Genomic DNA, 14,798 nt, shown 5'->3' on the forward strand with positions numbered 1-14,798 from the left:
GCTTTTCAAAAAGAGTTGTCTTATCGTTCTTTCATAATGTTTGTATAGCTTATCGCGGCATAGAGTATCACTATTTCTTTTGCATACATAACATTTCTATATCATATCATATCACAGCTTGGAAATATTCGCATCCAACTGCGTCGCGCTACCATATAATATCATCCGCCAAGAAATCCAAGTATCCCCGTACAACAGAACGTGGCCCTCGGTGCGCTCTGGAAGTGACCGACTGTGGTAGTCGGACGGCTCGGTTGGGATATTTATCACCAGCGCTGATTTGCATACGCAGCCCTTTGTGCCTTGCTCTGGGAAGCGGGCGGACAACATCGCCTCGCGGTGCGTTCTTCATCGGGCTTACAGTGGGGGGCGCACAGGTAACACGCGCGCGTCACCGTGCAAAAAAACACACACTTCAACGGCGACGTACGTGATCGCACACTCTCCACACCTGAGCTTGGCGTCGTTGGAGCGCTCTGGGAACACACCTGCCGCTAGAAAGGTGAGAAGAACTGTCCTGATTTACCGACAAATCTCCCGTGTTCCACCGTTGGCGATCGTTCGTTCACGTTTGTTTTGTACGGGGGTAATTATCTCGTGTGTCCCCGCCCAGCCCCGAGCTCTTTCCCGCAGGCTGGGAAGATGGTTGAACATGTCTAGTCGGTGTGCTTGTAACCGGCCAATATTATTGTTACATTCGTGCCGAAATGATGCCAACGCGTTGCTTAGTACGAAGACAAGGTGTGGGTGGTTGGATGGATGGTTAGATAGCACAGAAGGATGGAGAATGCAGCAAACCTTCCGGATATCTGTGGAAGAGCTTAGTCCGATAATCAGCACCCTTTATCATAGTCTAAGACGATTTATACTTTCAGCAATGATAAACTTCTCTGTAATTAAGCCCGCAGTGTCATCCACACGTCTTGTATAGCTTTGATGGTAAGAAAACATGGCCAGCGCGCATTGGAAATCCGTCGCGCAAAGATTGTCGGCCGCCCGTCGTCCCTGGCATTAAAAATCGACTGTTGGCGAAATTAGAATTCAGGTGAAGCCTCCATGCGCGTCCAGACTGCAGAAGTAGCCGCACCAAGCCCAGAATAATTGCTTTCCGACCGGGTACGTTCATTGTACCGCCCAAGCCGACCGTGGCCCCTCAGCTACGCATAATTAAATCCGCCATCCGCTGAAGACATCGCCCGACGTCAGAGGTGAAAAATATGAAGGCACTCACTTCTGTCACAATGGTCATGAATTTTTTATGATCATTTATTACCATGCGTCTGTGTATCTAGCAACTATAATCCGTATTTATGATACATAGACCGAAATTAATAAACAGGAGCGGGGGGAGGCGAGGGACGAACATAAACTTGCTGTACAAGCATGTTGTCTGCATTGCAATTTAGCCTAATCAAGGAGGTGGCCTAATGTAGAATTATGACGTCGATGGCCAGACGCTCCGTTCGCATTTTCGCCCTCGGACACGTTTGGGCAGTCTCAACCTCAATTACATCGAGCGCTTTGTGTTGTGTGCGCCCATATTGTCGCGCAAGTCGCAACCTATAATAGATGACGGTAATGAAAAATAATGCAAGGACGACTGTTCTCCCCACTAATAACCATACCGTGCTCATTGCTTTGTAAGGAGGTGGGGTGTACGCTTTTATTGAATTTGTTGGCGGGAACAGGCTGAAGCGGCGGCCCAATTTGGTAACTCTTTCCGCTGTCTGTTTCCCGCTTAGGGTTCTTGGCTAAGGGGAAGCTGTGTTCAAATTTGGAAGCACGCTCGGTCCCGCCAGTTTTATATCTTCAGCGACGCTTACACAGGCAGCACTTGCTTAATTGGACGAGGCCCTGTCGAGCCCAGGGCTTGTTCTGCAGTATTCGCGGGCATATTTTACCTCACTCTCATACACACACCCGCACCGGTGGGAATTGGCCCAGGACCTCTGAGGAGATTGGATTTTATTTACGGACAGAACAGTTTGTGTCGGTGGGAGAGAGAGGGAGAGTGAGGGGCCTGGACGGGAAATGCGCGCGGACTTCTGAAGGATGTAAGTACGGCACGAGTTTGGATGAAATAATCTTTCCGGAAACCACTTTAAGATATGTGGTTTCTTCAGAGGAAGCAAGGGCAACGGTCCCGGTTTCTTCGCTCTACCCAAGCACGGGGTATAACGTACGTCACGGGATGGCCAGACACATTCGGTGGTCGAAGAGATCTATCAGCCGCAACGCGCAGACACATTCGACGCGCCGCGAAAAAATCAGCCGTCCGCGCAGACCTATCAGCCGCGACGCGCAGACAAATTCGACGCCGCGCGGACCTATCAGCCCTTCGCGAGGAAAACTCAGCCGTGGGACAGCGCCATCAGGTGTCTCACTACTGCCTTCAGAGAGCGCTGGAAAGGCCGCGCCAAGGTAGGTCCTCCACAATTTCCTTCTCTAGCGTCATATAGAGACATCGACTGGTAATCTAACTAGGCCTATCAGGTGCCAGACTATCTTAGGGTCATCCGGAGCCAGAAATAATCGGCAGGTCTTCAAATTAAGTCGAGATATAGGGAGAACAGTTCTCAATCGGTGACAGACCACATCGAAGTTATCAAGGTAAACAGTGGCTAATGCCGTATTTTGGGCCATTAGAAGCAAAGGCATCGGCGGTTTTGACGTCTTTTAGTGTGATTGGGTGTCCAGAACAACGTAACATACTCTGGCATTGATGTAATATGCCCACAGAGCGAAAATATGTGATAGAATTGATACCGCTATGTAACGCCCCCCTCCCCATTTTCTAGTAAAGTTACGGCCCATATCTTATACATGTAGTTGTATAGTAAGCATTAACAGGCAATAGTGTTTTTGTCGCCTCGATTGATTTTGGCGATATGCGAGGAATACCTTCTGTCAATTTAAGGGATTATCCTCATCTAGATGATTCAACGAACATCTCTCGCAAGATTGTTTATTATATTGTTACTACTATTACCCAGGTATAATGTGTCACTGCAAGTAATCAACCCTGACCTTTTTCAGAAATGACTCATCGACTCAGGATGACACTATATCCGCGGAAAAGGTGTAGAAACAAAGCAACGGGCACCTGGAAAGCAAACACGCGAAGTTGACGATGTATGGGTAACAGAAGATAACATTGGCATTGGTGACAGCACTGTAGCAAGTCCCGGGCAGAAAGAAACACAACTCTCCTGGTCAACTCCTACTCAAGCTAGCGTCAAGGCCACTTTTTCTGGACTGTGGGCTTCTCTCCCTTCATACGAAAGGCACTAAGCCACGGAAATCATTCAATGTACAACTGGAATATTCAAATAACTCCATATTTGCCGTAGAAATCTCTATTCATGTATCGAGTAGATTATTCATCAATTTTGGTACTATGCAGTATACATGTATTTGAAATAGCGCAGGATATTAGATGAAGACCATACTTTGTCAGGTTGTTATATTTACAGATGTAAGTAATGGACCATCTCAGCGTTGCATCATTGTACTGACCATCTGTATTTCCTGAAATGTTAATCCAAAAATGACACACAAAATATAGGTATGTATAACTAAGTTTATTCTGGTTCTTTACAAAATATATATTTGCTGAATTGCAATACCATGTTCTTGATCTTGTTATACATCACTTGGCAAATGACTAGTATGTTGTAATCATATTGCACTGTAGCTTAATTTCTTGCTATAGATTACAAATTAAAGTATTCTGATCGTTTATAAATATTGACTCTTAAAAAAGAAGAACAAAGTCAAAACCAATCAAATACCGAGGCTCCGTCATTTTCCCAACACTACAGATGAAAATATGGCACTGTACAGGTGCATTATACACGAGGTATACCTTCTTGTGAAACAACAAATATAATTATATGAACCAGAATTACTGCATGATTACATATAAGTTCTTCCTTTTTATGAAACCTGTAATCACACTTGTAGCACTGACAAACGTCTTCACTCTGGGATTGTCATGGGTTCTGTGATGATGTTTCAGGACTTCTTTTTTTATGACTTAAAGAACTTTCCACATTTGTCACAAAAATCCCAATCTGAGTGCACTATCATGTGCTTCTTCACTTGAACTCTTTCTGACAAACTGAGCACTCCTTAGATGATTCAACGAAGTGATCCTGAAAGTCTCTAGCATAAATAAAGTCTTTATTGCACAGCCCACACTAAATTGCTGGTCCTTTATCAGCCACATGGCATCGACGCTTGTGTTCATCTAGTGAACCACTGTTCGCTTAGCACTTGCCATGTGTACACAGACTGTACTGTAGTCCTGCGTGTGGGGGAGAAGACATCCTTTTCTACATCTTCAGCTGGCACAACCACACCAGGTAGGTCATCGGACTCGTTGGACTCTTCCGAAGACACTGAACCCTCACTGGATCCACTGGTGCTGGTGTTTGAACGGGATCCACTGGTGCTGTTACTTGAAGACCAGGTACCCTGTTCCTCCCCAAGGCATGGCTTGTCAGGTGGTTCTACATCTCCCTCCTGGAGGCTAGACTTGTAGGGTGGAACAGGTGGTTTTACATTTGTGGTCACATGCCCAAACCTGTCCTACTCATCAAACTCCATGGCTGAAATGCAAATTCCAAAGATGAATGCCTTTGTCTGGATAAACTTTGATGACTATGCATCTTCATTTAAATGACCACAACTGTGTCGCTTCTTATGGCTTTAATACTGCTATAAGATATGTCAACATCGTTCTAGTACTTCTACACATGGTGGTTCGTACTGAAGGATGGGGGAGGGGGGCGTTATATAGCGGTATCACTTCTATCACATATTTTCGCTCTGTTGGCATATTATGTCAATTCCAGAGTATGTTACGTTGTTCTGGACACCCAATCACACTAAAAGACGTCAAAACCGCCGATGTCTTTGCTTCTAATGGCCCAAAATACGGCATTAGCCACTGTTTACCTTGATAACTTCGATGTGGTCTGTCACCGATTGAGAACTGTTCTCCCTATATCTCGACTTAATTTGAAGACCTGCCGATTATTTCTGGCTCCGGATGACCCTAAGATAGTCTGGCACCTGATAGGCCTAGTTAGATTACCAGTCGATGTCTCTATATGACGCTAGAGAAGGAAATTGTGGAGGACCTACCTTGGCGCGGCCTTTCCAGCGCTCTCTGAAGGCAGTAGTGAGACACCTGATGGCGCTGTCCCACGGCTGAGTTTTCCTCGCGAAGGGCTGATAGGTCCGCGCGGCGTCGAATTTGTCTGCGCGTTGCGGCTGATAGGTCTGCGCGGACGGCTGATTTTTCCGCGGCGCGTCGAATGTGTCTGCGCGTTGCGGCTGATAGATCTCTGCGACCACCGAATGTGTCTGGCCATCCCGTGACGTACGTTATACCCCGTGCCAAGGAGGTTTAAATAGGCTTGCTCTACCTCAAGGCGGTAGTTTTTCCACGCGGCGAGGGTGTCTCAAGGGTTTGACGTGGCCTAATTTTCTCACAGCCTCTAGTCTGCACGGGGCATCTTGAGTCTCCGTACCGTTCATATCCTCGTTTCTGTCTTTTCGATAAGGCTTCCTTGTGGCAAAATTGTTTTGGCAGAATTTTCAGACCGATGTTTTCATTTCTTGCCTAGAGGCTAGGCGAAGAAGACGGCCAACCGTGCAACAAAATATGCCTCAAGGGCATCACGAGGTTTATACTTGCTGGTACTGTACTATATTTTTCCTGACTTCGACTGTTTTTGTCCTCTCGAAAATCCCGTCTGTAGTCTGACTGTAGTGACAGTCCAGTTTAAGTTTCTTGTGGCCAGAATACACATGTTTCTGTATAAAGAGCTACGCGCTGAACATTACTAAATTCCCGGTCGAGTCCAGTGTTGTACACGACCACACGTGATGCCCCTCCCCCTCTCTCTGTGGTGTCATGCTCCCCTTTCCCTGGTGGATTTGATCCTGTGTTGTTTCTGGCTGTGTCTGTTTTGAATTAAAATAGTTTGGCGTGTAGGATCGGCATGTAAGGATGGCATGGTCTTGAACATGACTCAGGTACTGTCAGCCTGTCCCTATACGGTAATGTTTTATGCCGGTTAATCAGTACGAGGTTGATTCTAAAAAAGAAAAAGAAAAACTACAACAGAAAATTACAACAACATCGCTGAAAGTGTGCAAAGAGTGCTATTGTTTCTATATGTTTAAATCCCTGACACTTACATAGCTTTTCATTTTAACATCCTGGGTAATTGTTGTAAACGCCCCAGTCGATATGAATTAGGGCAGGGGGCAATCATTAAATGACTGGAAAGGGTCGTCTCGCTATGCCACAGAAGGCATCTCCTACCGCGATATTCTCAGAGATAACGTTTCATGCTGTGTTTGTTGACTGAACAATGTTTCAATTCAAGAATAATTGTTTTGGATTGTTTTTGAACGGTACAATAACAACCCCCACCTACGGCACCCCTCACTCCAAAATGACATGAAAGCGTTGAATCTTCCAAGCTTCATATACATTGTCAGACCCGTGTTTTATAATAATTGTTTTCCACGCCCGGACATTCCTGAACCATTCTGATTTTTGACAGACATCTTCACATATCCATACAGTGAGTGAAAAGCAAAGTTTTGTAACATTTTGAACGCTATATATTGTTCCAGAAAAATGTCAACGTATTATAAATTTTTAGATGGCACAAGGCGCCATAAGATATCTGATATTCATTCAAGCATTCGACTACTATTAAACTTAATTAATGAGCGGTCCCTGTCCCGTGACCCGACTGAATTTGATTGATTTTTTCGTTAGACGGCGAGGACAAGGGCGGGTCATCGGACAAGCGGGTTACCCCGAACCTTGACATTTGGGCTATACACGCACACACCTCACGTAAACAAGTTGGTCTTTTCCCCTCCAATGGGTGGGACTGTACGTAGCCCACGGCCACCATTTGATAAGATTTAGGCGTGGCGCGGTGGATGACATCATACTAAGGGAAGGAAACGCATCCATTCGGAAGGTTCACTCCTAAAAAGGACGCCAAACAGACGATAGGGTGTGTTCTGTGTCACTTGTAAAAATGTCTAATTGTTAACGTCGATCGGGTGTCAACGTTTCCTGTACTATCTCGGTTTTGGACGTACGGTTAGTAACAACATCAACAACTTCTTAACCTGTGTGTGTTTTGAAGAACTCGACGCGATTTGAACGTGACTTTAGAGCTTCGCGTTGATCGACAACCACCTGCGAACGTGCCTACGGTTTGTGGCCATTTTTGAGTACGACTTGTAGCTTGGGATGATACTAGTAGTTGAAACATCATAGTTCACGCACATATGGGTCGTGTCTTTTGTCGCCGCAGAGCAGGGAATGTTGGAAATGTGTCTATTGGGGATAGAAGATATGTTTGTTGTGAGGGTTTACAGTCGGAGATTATAATTATCCAAGGGAGGGGAGAGAGACCAGCTCACAAGATCTAGAGCTATCCCAAGGGATATGGACTGGGGTCATGTCTTATCAGACTTCTGCGTTATGCTAGAACCGTACAGGGGCGGGGGGCATCGCTGCAAGCTATCGATAAGAATCGCTTTACTCAATTTCCTCCTGAGTTTTTACAGATGCTGTACTAAATCGTGTTTATGCAGCAGTCCCTGGCTTGGTAACTTGTTTTTCTGCCATTTGTATCTATATGCAGCGTTGTAAACTCTTCGGATATGGGTAACTTTTTGATACATGACCCTACGTGCTGTATATACCCAGAACACCTGGTTTTGCACAAACAAACAATCGTTCATGTGGGACCGCTGGTTCTCATTACGGCCCCACGGGAGGGACTCTGCGGTACAGGCGGGTCACATACCCCCGATGCCCGTTCCGTAGCTGCGGGCCATATCAGTCTAAAGTTGAGTCACTCCGCATGTTCGCGGTGTTTCAGTGCCAGCATGTTATGGGCCTTTCGTGAGGCTTCACAGAGATCGTAAAGGGTAAGTCTACCTCGGCATCTCTCCCAGCATCGAGGTCGCGGATTTACGAATATTGGCTCCCTCGTTTTCGCTAACTACCGTACATGTTCCAGGCATTCGACACACATCTGGGATCTATTTGAGCGGGGTATTTCTGGTCCATGTCCAGGGCTGCTGTCAGAAGTCTTCAGTTAAAACAGGGGGAGACAGTGGAAACGCCCATAGTTTCCGTGTTTTCATTTTAAGAAGCAGCCATTTTCGGTTCGCCAAGGGTTCCTCTTTGTCATGATGTGAGCCAGTGTGGCCGACTCAACTAGTTTGGTAAGGTGCTGACAACATGTAGATGGTGTAAACTGTACATTTGCCTCCTTCGATTCAAAATCTGTATGTTGAAGAGTTGTGTTTTCTTCTCTTACAGCGCTGACGACAGATAGAGAGAGGACGTAGCAACAAGTTGAAGACTGCGGGAGTTGAGCAGGATTACCGAGGTGAAACAAGTAACCGTGTGTGTATAGAAACAAGGCCCTGTGACAGCATTGTGCATACGTGTACACAACGCTACTGAACAATGCCGTTTCTCAAGTCCAAGTCTCTTGAGCGGACCCGCGCGCGGTTTGGCTTCACGCGTGCCGTGGAACATGGCTTCCCGCACCGACCCAGCTCCATGGCCTACGACCCCAAGCTCAAGCTCTTCGCCATAGGTGAGTGTGTCCAGATGTTTGATCTCATTTGGCATGGTCTTAGATAAATGTTTATGTGGCGTGAGCTTTCAGAGCCGAGCCAGTGCAGGTAAGTGTATAAAGTTGAGGATAGGATTTTGTACACAAGCAGTGAGGAGGATAGGTCGCCATGGGGCCCTCATCCACAAGTCACAGGCAGTCCGGACGCCCCACACGATACTGTAGCGAACATATGCTGCTAAAATCAAGTAGATAAAAGGAGATATACCGAAGTTCCACCGCCTTTTAGGTTGTAAAGGTATATCACCCAGATACAACTACACTCGTACGTGTAACAAAGTGTACATAATTTTTGACTACATGTGAATAAGGTAAATATTCAAGGTGAATATGTCCCGCTTTCGGCGAATATGTCCCGCTTTCGGCGACGCCTCCGTCAGTGTCCGTGCTTTGCAGTGCTTAGTTTGCAGTTCTGAAGTTGATGAGTTATTACTTTTCATAGCGATAGCTGATCTTGTTCAAAACTTCTGACATATAACAGAGGGTGTCCTGTTGACAGGAACTTGTCTCCTCACATACGATACCGAGTGCATATCTCGACAAAGAGATACAATCGCAAGGGAACGTGTTTACACTGAGAGAAAAAAGTGGAGCATGTGGTTTTGATATGTGTCTGCACGCCAGCGCTGACCCCAGATTCCAAACGGTGCCTAGTGGCCCACATACTGAGCCAATTGTCACACGGTATTCTGAACGCGTTCCTATCATTTCACTGATCGTCATCTCTGCCCAGCTAGCTACAAAACACGTATAGTGTTGCACTCATTCCTATCCTTGTGACATCCTCTGTAGAAGTCAGGTTAAAGTTCAAGTGGCGTAGCTAGTGCCCCTTTTGTTTGTTGTCTGTGACTTCAATTTGTACTGTTTGTAAATGCAGATACACGTTTTCTTGAAACCATGAATAACTGAGCACATTTCCCCATATGTTTTAGTGTAGGGAGTAGAATATTCGGCCGGGAGGTAGAATTCGAGTTATTAGCCTACCTTCTATAGAGTGGATTCTAGATAGTAATTATATAAGATGAAGGCAGAAATGTTACTTTTCAGGAAGTACGAATCGAAAGCTCGACGCATGAGTATCTAAAGATATATATTTGCAGATCCGGGCGCACATGCCAAACTGAAAAGTGGTAAGATTCGAGCAGACGATCTCTGAATAAAGTGCTAGTTTCTAGCTTCCTCTTGCGCACATGAGTCGGCACCGCCCACCTGCAACAACATACATAGGTTGCGACCGTACAGCTCTGTAAAGGTGCTTGGTCACTTCAAGACTGCCAAATGTTTTCCATCACAGCAGACCCTAGTTTGAACCCAGATACTTCGATGGACCGTGAAACGAGGGGTCTGATGATATTGCACGTTTTTAACGATTCAGCAATTCAAAATTCCTACATGATAACTAGCATTGCGCCATTGTTGTTGTTATCTTAATCTCGCAGCTGAATCCTCTGATAGTAGACAGAAACACTATCTTGTCCATAGGAGAAGCATATGGTACAATTTTGATACCACATTCTGAGATCTTCCAGTTAGGCCGTAGGCATGCCAAGCAAATCTCTGAGCTGATCAAAAGCACATCTTCGCAACGGGTTGCGGGTTCACGCCATGTTCCTTTAATTTTACGACAGAAAAATACCGCCGTTAATCGCATGATTTGTACTTTCACCGTCGTAAAATCTTTGATATAACATCAATGTAGGTGATATTATAGCAGAGATCATGACCTGAACTTCAAATACGTTTTGGAGACATTGTGTTGTCTTATCCATAGGACTAACGGTGTCAGAAGAAAGGTTGTTGGGGTCATGGGAGGAAGTATACTTCTCATATTACACCATATCTTTATGAAATTCACCCCTAATGTTATATTGGTCTGTGAACTTGTTTCTCAACAATGCTCCCTTGTTTATGGACCCTATAAAAATAAGCGTTTCTCTTTGCATTTTTAATGTCTTCCTGTCTTTCTTATTCTTGAGTCATGACATGTCATACAAATATACGATGCTAGGCCACAGGTTAGGCTACGCCCTTTTCCAACATATCTCGCTCTTGCGGCATTAGTCAACACTGTATGTAATGGAACGTGCCTTCACTGTATGCAGAACATCTGGAAAAACTTTAAACAAAAGGGGAACTTCTTTTTGAGGATTGTGAAATGTAAAACCGCGGATTCAGGAACCGGAAGTCACGTACCGGAAATGGGTGAATGGAGGGGCGTGTCCGTTTTCATGCGCGTATCGTCTCATCGTCGTGTCTCTGCAACATGTTGGACTTGATAAGAGATATTTGAGAAGGCAGAAGCATATTAAACTCTTAATCATTGTGAAAATGATAGTGTTCTGTGCACCAAAAGAAGACTAAGGCTTATTGGCTCAGACAAAGTAAGAATAAATCGTCCCTTGAATCATGCATGACTAACGGAGGTCGTCATGTACTAGCAATACATCAAGAAGTACCTTGTCATTTGATATGAATGTGAATAGGTAATGCCGTATACTTGTCAAGGTAAGAAAATGAATCAAAAAGTGTCAAGGACAATGTTTTAATAGCGATATGTTTCTTATGGTAACGTTACATGTACCATAAATTTGTTCGATTTCTTCAATTTGATCTAAGAACGAACAGTATCGTATCACAGATAGATACTAAGACGAAATATGGTGCTAAGATGACTCAAACGGCCTTGAGGTTGAACAATACATCGTGTGCAGTGACTCATACCGCATCCATATTATCCATTGCCTCTTGCTCTCGCTGCATATGACAGCGAGTTGTCACGGAATCTGTGGCTTTATCCACAGCCTTGTCGTGCCTGGCCGTGCTTCTGAGGCTAATTAGGGCCATAAACAGCCATATTTCGTGTCATGTATGATTGAACGTTGCTTTAGAGGCTTTCAGTATTTTTAGCTGTCCGAAAACGAGAGTATGTCACTTCCTTTTCGTTCCAAAACAGAGAAACATGAATATTGCATCGGCATGTATCTGTTTCGGTATTCAGCGTTCTTTAGGATGCAGGAATTGCATCTTTTTCTAACTTACTAAGGCTGTTGATGTTGTTTATGGGATTGCATGTTGCATACCAGGAGAAATTGATGAAACCTGACACTTGTAGTTGCACTTACTAACTTCATAATTTACATATTGTGTAGAAATATCTATCTCATATATTTTGAAATTTCAAAATATCTTGCATTTTTAAACAAATCACTACGAATTGTACAAAAGAAAAGTAAAAACAACGACAGAATGATTTAGCGTACATTTTTTTATATAGCAAGTCAGCAACTGAAATGCTGCGGCTTTTCTGACTTAAAACATAAAACCACCGATTCCGTCCCCTCTCTCCTTCACCCTGACACTAGCCTGGGTGCCATCCTATTAAATAGGATGGCACCCAGGCTACCCTGACACTAATTCTACAGTAGATTTATGGACAAGAAATGTAGCGGATGTGCCTACACCCCCTGTGAGCTTCGTGATTTATCATCGTCCCGCAGTGGAGGCGCATCTTTCCTGAAGTGATTTGTAGAGCGTCAAGAATCGCACTCAAAACAGATAATTCATGTGCAGGCGGGCCCCGTTCTCAACCTACATAGATCCGCGGCAGGGATGGTTGTAGGACACATGCATGCATTTCTCAGGGATTTCTCAGGTGTTAGAGATAAAAGTGCAAGCTGATCGTGGTTTTATCAAGGATTATGTACGAATATTGTAATGCGGTACTACGTATTCATCAGTCTGCACAATGACGCTATTTTCAGCATTATCCGTGCATTTTCTACATAATGTAGTTTCTCATATGTAAAACCGGCTGATTTTACCTCAAAAGACACAAATTATATAAATGATCAGAAAAATTGCCCGATATCGGAAAACACCGATTTCAGGCGGCCCCCTTTTATCTCAGCATTGAAAAGCTGCAATCGAAAACATCGCATGCTAAAAGATAGTTAAATACGCCCCTACAGAGGTATAGATGGGCTTTAGTTTTATGTCGTATAAATCCTATCGAAGGGAGACATTCATTTCGCTGTCTATCTTGACATTCGGTCGATTGAGAAAACTAAAACAAATGTCCGTATATTCAATATGTGGGATCGTCTGGAAAAGGTCGGTGGACCCTGGAACGCTTCGATAGATACCGGCATTGCATGATATTGTAAGTGCAGTCTATGAACATTTGCATGTATGAAGTGATGTTTTTAAGTACGCAGTGACGTTCGAAGATTTGAATCTAGTTCACTTTAGTGGCCGTCATCTTGTAGAAATGCCAAGGCCAAGCAGTTGCCAGGCGTGGTTCAAAAATTGACATTGACATTGTCCCTGACGGCTTCCTCATTTTTGTTTTGGATATTTTCCCACAGCCGTCGACATTATGTAGTGTCCTCACGTACTTGTCACTACCCATGCCCTATCACCTGCCGATGGGATCTCACAGGAAATATGTTTATTCTCGCTCGGTGAACTTGATGACATTAATTCTGGCAACTGAAAGCTGGCAGTATTGAGAGAAACTGGACGCGGGCGGTCTGCGTGTGAAACTAAGAAAGCCAACGCCCTATTTCAGTGGTCTAGAGAAGAAGATATGATGTAACATACCGCGATAGGTGTTTTGTTATTTCAGCGGAACTTACGGTATTTATATCCGACGTTTTGGACATGCCATGGATTTTTGGGTGACAGACAGCTTTTGAAGTCGGCACGAAGTGGTATAGCCCTATAGTATACCCCCGTAGCTTGTTTGGAACTGCAGGGGCGTTTTTGTAAGAATGTTGTTTTCTGTGAGGTTAGCACTAGAATGTTGTGGGTAGGTTTAGGAAATGATTGAAGTGGGTGTATTTTTACTTCAACACCTCCAGATTCCATGACACCGTCATGATTTCCCTTACAAAATACCACAGCGTACTGGGATCGTAACCGCAGAGAGGAAGACTGTAATCCCCACACTCTTTCCACCAGGTGTCATCCTGGCGTTCCTAACAAACACGACCTGCCCGGGGGTATGTAAGGCTGGTGTACCAGACTGATAGATGACAAGTCTTGGCGCACAATCAGCACAAACATCTTGCCTGCAGGTGCCAAGAAGTTAGATATAAGGCCCATCTTCCCTTTCACCGTCTAAACTTTCCCCGCATCCATCAAAGAACTGTCAATCCCTCGCCGGTCTTCTATCATATCGACGTTGTCTCATGGAAATTTGATGTATTTGCATTAACAAATCTTGCCTTCTGGTGCCTGGAAGTAAGATATAAGATTGTATCTTTCTATCTATCTCTATTCTTGATGTTCCTCACATCCATCTAAGTGTCTATCCTTCAGAAGATCTTCAATAAAGACGACACTATCTCGCCTCACATGTATGGCAATTTGATGCACTTGTATATGAGATAACAACATCTTGTCTTCTGAAGTATGCTTCAAAATCTTTTCTACATATCTATCTTGATCATAATTTTCACGCAGTTATCCTAGAAATTTCTATTTTTCACGGATTGACCCCTTCCCCTTGTAAAAGCTAGAAAAACATGTCTACATATCTGTCTTGGTCATGATTTTCTCACAGTTATCCTAGAAGTTGCGATTTTTCACGGACCTCTCCCTCCCCTTCCTTCTGCGCCATCCCAAGTGTTTTTGTTGGAGAAGTAATGTCCTGGTCCAGACATCCAAGCCTCTCCAAATCCTTTCTGCCGCTGGAGAGCTTGGTGACGCGCAAAATACCGTGTTAACGACACTTACACTGCACGGCCGCGAGTAGCTGGGGATTCAGGGGAATCTAAGTGGTTTAAAGTAGGATTTAGGCGATGCAAATGGAAGCGTTCTTACGTTCGCTATGATCTAGTTTTCGCCACAGTCCTCTGGCGGTTTCCCTGGTAGCGAAGACATGTCATTTGCGCTGTTGGAACGGACAACTTGTGAACCTGTACCCCGTTCTCACGATCTTAGAATTGAATCGCGCAGCTTGGAGTAACATATGGAACGCGATAGAGTCAAGGGGGAAGTTTTTATATACTTCAGGAAAATGCATTATTATTTCGCAATGTACAATATGAATAGACACTGCATAACGTCATAACCATTGCACAATTTGGTTACATTCCATGT

General features: G+C 44.5%; 1 protein-coding gene across 1 annotated transcript in view; it reads left to right on the top strand.

Moving 5' to 3' along the window:
- The window catches only part of LOC136448900 (lethal(2) giant larvae protein homolog 1-like), a 27,068-nt gene continuing 12,270 nt past the window's right edge, over positions 1 to 14,798 (top strand). The window contains exons 1-2 of the mRNA XM_066448642.1: positions 1 to 502; positions 8,375 to 8,657. Coding sequence (XP_066304739.1) covers positions 8,525 to 8,657 — 133 coding nt within the window. The 5' untranslated portion in view covers positions 1 to 502; positions 8,375 to 8,524. The remainder of the gene's footprint in view (positions 503 to 8,374; positions 8,658 to 14,798) is intronic.

The sequence above is a fragment of the Branchiostoma lanceolatum genome, chromosome 1 (genome assembly GCF_035083965.1).
Source record: "Branchiostoma lanceolatum isolate klBraLanc5 chromosome 1, klBraLanc5.hap2, whole genome shotgun sequence".
Taxonomy (NCBI): Eukaryota; Metazoa; Chordata; class Leptocardii; order Amphioxiformes; family Branchiostomatidae; genus Branchiostoma; species Branchiostoma lanceolatum.